Source organism: Rhinopithecus bieti, unplaced genomic scaffold (assembly GCF_001698545.2).
Source record: "Rhinopithecus bieti isolate Rb0 unplaced genomic scaffold, ASM169854v2 scaffold_15336, whole genome shotgun sequence".
Lineage (NCBI taxonomy): Eukaryota > Metazoa > Chordata > Mammalia > Primates > Cercopithecidae > Rhinopithecus > Rhinopithecus bieti.
Genome location: NW_016808678.1, coordinates 703,279 through 713,856, shown reverse-complemented (window position 1 = coordinate 713,856; position 10,578 = coordinate 703,279). Strand labels below are relative to the sequence as shown.

At 42.5% G+C, this 10,578-nt stretch overlaps 1 protein-coding gene across 1 annotated transcript; it reads right to left on the bottom strand.

Annotated features, from left to right (window-relative positions):
* Window positions 1-977: 977 nt before the first annotated feature.
* H3-3A (H3.3 histone A) lies at window positions 978-10,514 on the bottom strand. Its single transcript, XM_017887029.1, has 4 exons — window positions 10,389-10,514; window positions 8,717-8,867; window positions 7,417-7,570; window positions 978-1,106 (listed from the first exon to the last, which is right to left on the bottom strand). Exons 2-4 carry the CDS (start codon window positions 8,842-8,844, stop codon window positions 1,035-1,037), a joined length of 354 nt encoding a protein of 117 aa, XP_017742518.1. The 5' UTR covers window positions 8,845-8,867; window positions 10,389-10,514; the 3' UTR covers window positions 978-1,034.
* Between the last annotated feature and the right edge of the window lie 64 nt (window positions 10,515-10,578).

Sequence of the window (10,578 nt, the reverse complement as noted above, 5' to 3'; positions counted from 1 at the left end):
TTCACATTAATCATACCAATACTAAATAAAACAGGGCTAAGAATTACTAATGCTTAAGTTCAGGGTTAATACAGAGCATCTTAAAATAGCCCGATCTTGAATGCATTGATTTTTGAGCTTAAGACTGTTACACACACTTTCATTTGTTTTTAAACATTCATGAAAGTTGAATCTACTTACAGATTCCACTATTTCCAGGTGATCCTGTTGATTAGCTTTTCGAATTACTGGTTCAGAAGACAATATATCCAAAGAGTTAAGACCACTGGGTAGTGGCAAGCTTCTAAAAATCAGAAATACAGCCAGTTTCCTTTTGCCACCAAGTCTATACTTTGCTCATCTCTCAGTAAGTCTTGTCTCAGATATAAAATGACTATTAAAGCACTTAATACTGAAATTATTTTGAATATAATTGTAGGGCAAGGCTGATAATAAAGACCAAAAGCAGGTATAGTTTAATGTATTTTAATAGCAAACTTACAGGAACAGCACAGAGAACAGCAACATTAGAAACATGTACTTGCATGTAGGACAACTCAGTTAGAAAAGTATAGTGAATGGATGGAATCCTACTGTATGATAAAATGCTAACAAACACCATTTACGTTGCCCGTCAATTAAGAAATTTACTTGTTTTAAAAATCAAATGCTGGCATTGTCCAGAAAAATTTAACAGGTTTATTTATATTATTATAAAGTTGAACCGGTGAAACTTGTTCACTGAAACATTTTGACTGCATTAATGCTTTACGCCTCTGCTTTATATTAAAATTTCACACACAAATTGGAAAATGGAAAACTGCAATGACTGATTTTCGTCCCTATTTTTCCACTCGGCAATCATATACTTAGGCTACCTTTGAACCCATGGAAAAAAAAATATCTACGGTTCAGATACAATAACAGGAAGAAGCAGATTTTTTTTTTTTTTTTTTTTTGAGAATGAGAATGTTTCCCCATCAATAGTGGCATTCTTAAGCACCGTTCTCCAACGTATGCGGCCGTGCTAGCTGGATGTCCTTTTGGCATAATTGTTACACTTGGCATGGATAGCACACAGGTTGGTTGTCTTCAAAAAGGCCAACCAGATAGGCCTCACTTGCCTCCTGCCAAAAGGAATGAAGAAAAACTTATGATGGTGTTATTTTCCAATAGTTAAGACCCAACTACATATGAATTAAAACAAAAAGGTTTTTGATACCCTTAAAAAACCGACTGGCAAAATGTGACAATTTTACCAAATGCTTACATTTATAAAACCTGTGAGACAAAGCTCAAAAGCAGCTTATTAAAAAAAACAAAAGCTTAAGTCTTTTATGAAATTACACAAGTCAAATTACTTCGTTACTAGGAAACTTCACTTTTTCTAATGGTAACATGATTTCTAATAAACTGAAACATCACAAATAAAGCAAGAAATCCAATTTAACACTCATTCTTATAAGCAGAATCATGTTCAATCCAAATACTCCATCCCAACCTAGTCTCACTCTGAATCCCATTCACACAGTATGTGAACCTCTGCCTTATCCAGTAGTATAATATGGTGAACTGGTTTTTATCACATGCTTCTCATCTGCCTTCCCTTTTATACCTGTTTTATCATGAGAGTACTTTTGATTTCAGAACTTACATAAGTTACTTCTGTCTTTCTTTCTTTTTGAGATGGAGTGTTGCTCTGTTGCCCAGACTGGAGTGCAGTGGCGTAATCTCAGCTCACTGCAACCTCCGCCTCCCGGATTCAAGTGATTCTCCTGCCTGTGACCTGAGTAGCTGGGACTACAGGCACGCACCACCATGCCCAGCTAGTTTTTTGTATTTTTAGTAGAGAAGGGGTTTCACCACATTGGTCAGGCTGGTCTCAGACTCGTGATCCACCCACCTTGGCCTCCCAAAGTGCTGGGATTACAGGCGTGAGCCACCTTGCCTGGCAGTTTTTGTTTATTTATTTATTTAGTCTCCCTTTGTCGCCCAGGCTGGAGTGCAGTGACCAGATCTCGGCTCACTGCAAGCTCCACCTCCCGGGTTCACACCATTCTCCTGCCTCAGCCTCCCAAGTAGCTGGGACTACAGGCACCCGCCACCATGCCCAGCTAATTTTTTTGTATTTTTAGTAAAGACGGGGTTTCACTGTGTTAGTTAGGATGGTCTCAATCTGCTGACCTCGTGATCCACCCACCTCAGCCTCCGAAAGTGCTGGGATTACAGGAATGAGCCACCGTGCCCAGTCTGGCAGTTCCTTATTTATATACTTTGATCTATGCCCAGGAGACGTGCCCCTGTCCTCTACCAAGTACCTTCCTCTATGTACCCCAATTTGTAACAGCATTTGTTGCCCTCTAGTACTAATATTGATGTTTTTCCCCATTTGACTGTAAGATCCTTTCAAGTTATCTTATTCCTACTACCACTCAAAAATGACAGTGTATGAATCACTCATTGATACTTAGCTTGTGAAGAGGAAAAAGGGGCATTTCCACTTAGAATTAACTCATAACTCAAATTGTTAGTATACTTATAGCTGTCTGAAAAGCTGAAGAATCTTTAAGTCAAAACATCTGCTTTTTTTTTTTTTTAAAGATTTGAGTCTTGCTCTGTAGCCCTGGCTGGAATGCAGTGGTATAATCTTGGCTCACTGCCACCTCCACCTCCCAGGCTCAGGCAATTCTCCTGCCTCAGCCTCCCAAGTAGCTGGGATTACAGGCATGCACCATCATGTCCAGCTAATTTTGTATTTTTAGTAGAGACGGGGTTTCACCATGTTGGCCAGGCTGGTCTTGAACTCCTAACTTCAGGTGATCCGCCATGCCTGGTCTGCTTACTCATTCCGAAATGCAAAAATTACCATTTTAAAAAATAACCATAAATCCAACAGTTTTGGATTTGGAACATGAAATAATAGGTTTGTTGGCTCTCCTTCTCTATAAGGAAAAGTTATTTCTCTGCTCAAGATACATTAAGGGAGAAAAGAGTCTTATAAGTTGTTATTTTTACTCTAACAAAAATTTCCAGGCCGGGCACCACGGTGGCTCACGCCTGTAATCCCACCACTTTGGGAGGCCGAGGCGGGCGGATTACCTGAGGTCAGGAGTTTTGAGACCAGACTGACCAACATGGAGAAACCTTGTCTCTACTAAAAACACAAGAAGTAGCCGGGTGTGGTGGCATTTGCCTGTAGTCCCAGCTACTCAGGAGGCTGAGACAGGAGAATTGCTTGAACCCAGGAGGCGGAGGCTGCAGTAAGCCAAGATTGCGCCACTGCACTCCAGCCTAGGTGACAGAGTGAGATTCTGTCTCCAGAAAAAAAGTACATTCACATTTACAGCTTCATCCTTTTTAGCACTATCACTACTCTTCTACAAGTTTCTTTCATTCAAATTGAACTATTTTCATGTGTGTTTCTCCAGCATTTGTCATTAACTACTAAGTCTTTACTTATCTACCCTTTAGAGCCCAGCTCAAGACTATTCCATGAAGGAGAAAATCGCATACTCGTCTCTTGCTCCTGTTGCCAGTGCAGGCAATGCTGAACTCCTAGTTCCTTGGCACTCACACTGACCTTGCATTATCAGCCATTTTCTGGTGCCCTTAAGTTACTTCATAGAAATCTCATTTTGGCCGGGCGCAGTGGCTCAAGCCTGTAATCAAGCACTTTGGGAGGCCGAGACGGGCGGATCACGAGGTCAGGAGATCGAGACCATCCTGGCTAACACGGTGAAACCCCGTCTCTACTAAAACTACAAAAAACTAGCCGGGTGAGGTGGCGGGCGCCTGTAGTCCTAGCTACTCGGGAGGCTGAGGCAGGAGAATGGCGTGAGCCCGGGAAGCGGAGCTTGCAGTGAGCTGAGATCCGGCCACTGCACTCCAGCCTGGGCGACAGAGCAAGACTCCGTAACCAAAAAAAAAAAAAAAGAAATCTCATTTTATACTCAAAATGCCTTGTCCTCAAGTAGATTTTCAATATTTGCTACTTTTAAAAAATGTTTCTATTCTATGCAATTAGTCCCTGGCATCTTACCTAATCTACAGGTATTAAAAGCAAAAGTCCTTAATATTCAGAGATTCATTCTTAAGATATTCTAGAAATGGGTAGAAATCCTGGAAAAAATGGCGTATTGTAGCCTCCTTAGGGGCTCACAACGCACATCAGCTATTGTATCGGAAAGAAAACAGTTTAATTTTGCTTAACCTGGCACCTCGGGATTACAGAAAGCTAGAATGCTTTTGTGGAATGCGGTACAAGCTACTATGTGGGCAAACCACCAGGTACCATGATTCCGGTAGCCTTCTAGAGTGATCACTTAGAACTAATCAGATGTGGCATGTGCTAGCTGGGGCTCTCACTGCTGTCTTAGAACTTGGCTACTATATAAAGGTTGTGCCTGGTCGGCTCTGAGAGGAGATTCAACTCCTACAGAGGATCTGACCATGACCCATACATTTCCAATTCTACTACAAATAACCCAAAGTCCCTTAAAACATTAAGGCTGTAATGGGAATTAAAGACTGCCACACTAATTTCTGACTTAATTAATTTTGAGTTAATGGCAAAGAAAAAAAACTACAAGAAAATATTAGTTTAGGACATTTTGAGTATATTCAAAGTCTGGCTCTTTACCATTTCAAAGCAACACTGTCCACTTAACATAAGGATATTTGGGTTCAAGTTCAGACATTAAAGGCAAAGACTATATTTTAAGTAAGTCAATTATTGATTATCTATGGCAAACTGAGACTAACTTCTCGTCTACCATTCTCTCACTGGATTACCTCCTATCCTTAGTTGTAAAGTGTGTAATTCTAAGGCCAAAACCAAAGGACCTTTGGATTTCTACTTCAATTGTGATCTTCTGTTACCCTATTCCATTAACGAATTCTCCCAATCTTTTTTTCTTTTTTTGAGACAGAGTTTCGCTCTTGTTGCCCAGACTGGAGCGCAACGGCACCATCTCGGCTCACTGCAACCTCCGCTTTCCGGGTTCAAGTGATTCAAGCCTCCCTAGTAGCTGGGATTACAGGTGCCCGACACCACACCCAGTTCATTTTTTTTTATTTTTAGTAGAGAAGGGTTTCACCATGTTGGCCAGGCTGGTCTGGAACTCCTGACCTCAGGTGATCCACCCACCTCAGCCTCCCAAAGTGTTGGGATTACAGCCGTGAGTCACAGTGCCTGGCCCACCCTCTGTATCTTTAAGATAACTAAAATATATGCATAAAAAAGCAAACAGAGGCCGGGCATGGTAGCTCACGCCTGTAATTCCAGCACTTTGGGAGGCTGAGGCGGGCGGATCATGAGGTCAGGAGATCGAGACCATCCTGGCTAACATCCCGTCTCTACTAAAAATACAAAAAATTAGCTGGGCCTGGTCACGGGCACCTGTAGTCCCAGCTACTTGGGAGGCTGAGGCAGGAGAATGGCGTGAACCTGGGAGGCGGAGCTTGTAGTGAGCCAAGATCGCGCCACTGCACTCCAGCCTGGGCAACAGAGCGAGACTCCATCTCAAAAAAAAAAAAAAAAAAAAAAGAAACAAAACAGAAAGCACAAAAGCTTAACAAAGATCACTTTTTTCAATAAAGAGCTAACACTAGGAGAACTGTGAACAGAAGAGATGAACATTTTGCTTAAAATCAATACAACCAAACTTAATGACAAGTATGCAATAGTAACAATGGAAGTTCACGTGACTAATTTTAAAGAGATGAGTCTTTTACCCAGATTGTTTAATAAATTCAACTTAAAAGGCTGTATTGACATTTAAGCTAAAAAATGCTACACTTTTCAAGTACAGTATAGTGTTCTTTAAGCACAGTTCTAACTAGAAAATACTGGCAGCTTTGTACCAATGCTTACGAATCTTAGTAACGTTTCTGTATTTAGTAATAAATAAGAACTGAAGATAATCGGCTATTAAAACAGAAAATAAAGTTTTAAGTAAAAGCATGGAAGATTTTAGTAGCTGAAATTTCAGCAACTGAGAATTTAATGGATGCCTACTCCTGGAATTCACCAATCAACTGAAGTTTAGACTAACCATAGAAACAGCTCGACCAATTACACTTCAGGGTGGAATCCACCTATCATATCTTTCTCACATATAAAGCAAAAGCCCGGCACAGCAACAGCAGCCTTGAAAATCCTCCAATGGAGTGTACTTAGATTCTGGATGCCTCCCTGCCACCTCCGGGTGTTTGATTCAGGTCTGCAATGGTGCTTAGCAATCAGCATTTTTAACAACCCCCAACTGCAAACTTCTGATGGAGGTGGCAGTTTTACTGTATTCTGGGATACTTGCATCTAAAGAATCCAACTACACAACATAAAATAGGTTACTTAAGCGACTGATGTTAATGACGTCTACATAAGTTTACCAAGTATCCTGCAGGAATTTCAAGTTTTGGTCTTGTCTTAAACAACAAGTATCTCAAATACATAAATATCTCTAGAACAGTATTTCTCTAAGTCCTGACATGCTAGAGATGAAGATTAAATTCAATATGCTCCACATTTAAGTGGCAATCCCTAATCCCCTTTAAGAAACCACAAGGCGCTGGGCGCAGTGGCTCAAGCCTGTAATCCCAGCACTTTGGGAGGCTGAGACGGGCGGATCACGAGGTCAGGAGATCAAGACCATCCTGGCTAACACGGTGAAACCCCATCTCTACCAAAAAATACAAAAAAACTAGCCGGGCGAGGTGGCTGGCGCCTGTAGTCCCAGCTACTGGGAGGCTGAGGCAGGAGAATGGCGTAAACCCGGGAAGCGGAGCTTGCAGTGAGCTCAGATCCGGCCACTGCACTCCAGCCCAGGTGACAGAGCAAGACTCCATCTCAAAAAAAAAAAAAGAAACCACAAGGCAAATCTCGGCCCCTTTACATGTCCAGTATCACCTTTAAGCACTATTCCCCCCAACTTGCCAATCCAATCCTATCCTCCATTCACTGATCCTTTTACATCTTAATGCATAATTCTTTAATACTGCCTATTCCCATCCTAGCTCTACCTATATGTTTCTTCACAACCTGAAGACAGATTTCTTTTATTCTAGGCACTGTTGTTTGAAATTGTTACTACAAATATAGACCTCTAACCTCAACTTCTTCTTAATGTCCTGCAGCATCCATAAACCAAACCAGAGGATTTTTATTGTTTTTAGTGCAATGTTTCAAAATTTTAAATGGTATAATGGAATGTGCACTAAGCCGTGGAGTCAAATGAGTTCAAATTACGGTTTTGCCATTTTCCATGTGTATGACCTTGAGCAATTCAACCTTTCTGAAGTCTCAACAGTGAAGTAATGATATCAACTACCTGATGGGCTTGTGATTAAATGATATAAGCATATGCAACAATTTGGAACTGTTCTTGGTACACGACAGGAATACAAACTCTCTTGAGTTGTCCCCACCCACCATTTTACCTGCAAAGCACCGATAGCTGCGCTCTGGAAGCGCAGATCTGTTTTAAAGTCCTGAGCAATTTCTCGCACCAGACGCTGGAAGGGAAGTTTGCGAATCAGAAGTTCAGTAGACTTCTGATAACGTCTAATTTCACGAAGCGCCACAGTACCAGGCCTTTAAAAAATTAACAATAAAGAAACTGTTACCAAAAACACAAATAGCACAAAAAGGTAAGTGGGCAGCTTTAATGAAATGCAGTAATTTTTCAAAAAATAAACCACCCAACAATTCTTCAGCTTCAGTATCAAATTTCACTGATCAACTTAAGATGTAAACATTCAAATCGAGTAAGAGTAACAATACCTTTAAAGCAAAAAGCATGAAATTAAAATGCATTCTTAGCAAGAAGCTAATCAAAGCCCTATTTATTTCCATTTTAAAAAGTTATTCATGTATATAAACCTTGGGAAGGTATTAGCTGTCAGGCTAAAAAAGAAGTTGGCTCCTCTCAATTTAGCACCACTCTCCTTCCCTACACCCTCTATTATCTTAAGAGCCCTTAAAGATGACGAACACAACCCAATGAACTTCATTTAAAAATATACTTGTGGCATTTAAGTTCTATTCCCCAGAATACCTCTGACTACAGTTCATCCCTCATGAATTATTAAATCTGAATACACCCGATTGTGCAGTGTCCCTTCCACGTGGAAAAGTTTTTTTTACTAATTGTCAGCAAGAAATTTACCTCTCATTCTGACTTACTTCTTCCACTGTATGAGCTTTTAAGTTAATCGTAGTATCTGCGGAGGCTAAGTCTGGGCAACTTCTGCCCTCTAATGGCAGATGCCCTCAACAACACAGTGGCTCAGGTAGTTCACAATCAAAAAAGCCAATACAGAAGGAAATAAGCTAATCAAGTAAACGAGGGGGTAGGAACTTTATAAAACACCCAATTTCGATTAAATTATTATTTTGCCAAAAGCTAGGAAAGATATCCTCAAAAGTGTATTCAAGAAAGCAACACGTAACTATTTTTAAAGAATTACTAATAGTTAACTAAAATGTCAATATACCCCATTAACATTATCAGTACTAGGTCTCCTTAGACCTGTAGGTCAGATTATGACTTCAAAACCCAATACTAAACGTTATATATAAATGATCATACAGTACATATATTTAAGTAGTAAAGTGTTCACATGAAAAAATAAAAGTCTCTCTAAAGCAAAAACTTTTCCTATTATCCTTTTTTTTGTTAAACTATATGGATACATACCAAAGAGACTTTGTCCCATTTTTTCCCTGTTTTTTTAATACCTGTAGCGATGAGGTTTCTTCACCCCTCCAGTAGAGGGCGCACTCTTGCGAGCGGCTTTTGTAGCCAGTTGCTTCCTGGGTGCTTTACCACCGGTCGATTTGCGGGCAGTCTGCTTTGTACGAGCCATGGTACAGAGACCTCCTCACTTACCTACCAGCATTGAAAAAATCAAAAATCACCATATGCAACTACTAAACATACAACTTTTCCTGCCACGATCACCCCCTCCCCATATCTGGAAATTATGATCAATATAAAAAATAATGTTCGTATTGTTATATAATTTGAAAGGGTGCAGATTACGTCTACCCAAAATCTTCTTAAAACAAACTAGAGTACTAGAAAATTGTTAGCAATTAATATCAATCACCTCTCAAAATGCCAATTCTGAGCGACAAACGGCAAAACAAAAAGATCTCGAACAGCCTTTGATCCAATTTATTTAATTAAAGTAGAAATTAGAAATGTCTGTAAACATTCCATCCACAAACAAGTCAAAAGAACGAAGCCACAAACCACTGGAAGGTCGAGCCAAATTACAGCAAAAAAAGGTCTTCCTCCCCCCCCCGACTTTGGCTGCCCCCCCCCTTCGTCTGGCTGTTGATGGATTGCTGTAAATATCTGAAAATATTCTTGGTTTTGCATCGTTACAGTTATGTTGACAAAAAGGCTTCTCGAAAAAACAAGAGAGGAACAACAGCTACCACCAGCGAGCATTCTACAAAGCCGCGTCCTCGCGTCCAGTCTTCACAGGCTTCGCAGTGAAATGAAGTGCCCCGCACCCAGGCTTTAATTAACGCACGACATCCGCCGACCGGTCCACCCCAAGCACCACATAAACTTTTGGTTTTGCCTCCTCCGGGTCCCTCTGCACAGGGTCCCCCAACCTGCCCACCTCGCTCCCAGCGCCTCAAGCAGGAACCAACTCGCCTCCCAGACCAGAACAAAATGGAAACAATCGCAAAACGTATCGGATTCCGTTCCAAAGACACAAAACACCAAATCGCTCGAAAATACCCCTATCCCCTGCCACGTGCCGCCCTCCAAAATGCAAAAGTTTTTTTGCATTTCAAATACATCAAGTTTCCGCTTCTCCAAAAAAGGGAAAAAAATGTCCCTCTTTTAAAAATTCTTGCTTTTTTGAAATGGGGAAGAGAGAAACGGGGGAAAAAATATGGTCGGTGACCAGAGAAGAGAGACAAGATGGTGAAGCTTAGCAACAACTGTGGGGAGGCAGCAAAAAGCGAGTTACCCCAGGGTGCGAAGCGGCGGCGATTTCCACCCCTTTCCCGCTCGAAAACTGGGGGCTGGGGCCCGGGGGCGGTAGTTAAGAGGCCCGCGCGGGTCGTGGTGAAGGTTTGGGGTCCCGGGAAGGGGCAGCGAGCGGGATTTCACCGAAGAAAGAGGAGCCAGGGGCGCGGGGAGGAGGAGGGAGAGCAGGCTCGGCGCCGCGGCGGTTGCTGCTGTTGGGCTGAGGCGGCGAGAGACTGGGGAGCCGCCGCCGTCAGAGGGAAGAGGAAAACTCGCTCCTTACCTCCATTTCTGGGCCAAAAAGTTTGTGGGCTAAGCCGGAGGGGCTACGGGTCCCCTCCCGGCACGGCCAGGGCCCGGCTCGGGGCTGACGACAAGCGGGGCTCGGTTCCGGGGAAGCGGGCAGACGGGGAAACTTACCCCCCTTCTCCTTCGGCTGGAGCTCGGCGAGCGAAAGGCGGCGCTGGCGTTGGAGAGCGACGGCGGCGCGGCGGCGGCTGCGAACACAATTGAAAGATGGCTGACACCGAGGCTATCCCCCAACACACGCCGCCCCGCCCCCGCGCCGCGCGCCAGCCAATCACACACAATGGAGGGAAGGCTCGGCCCC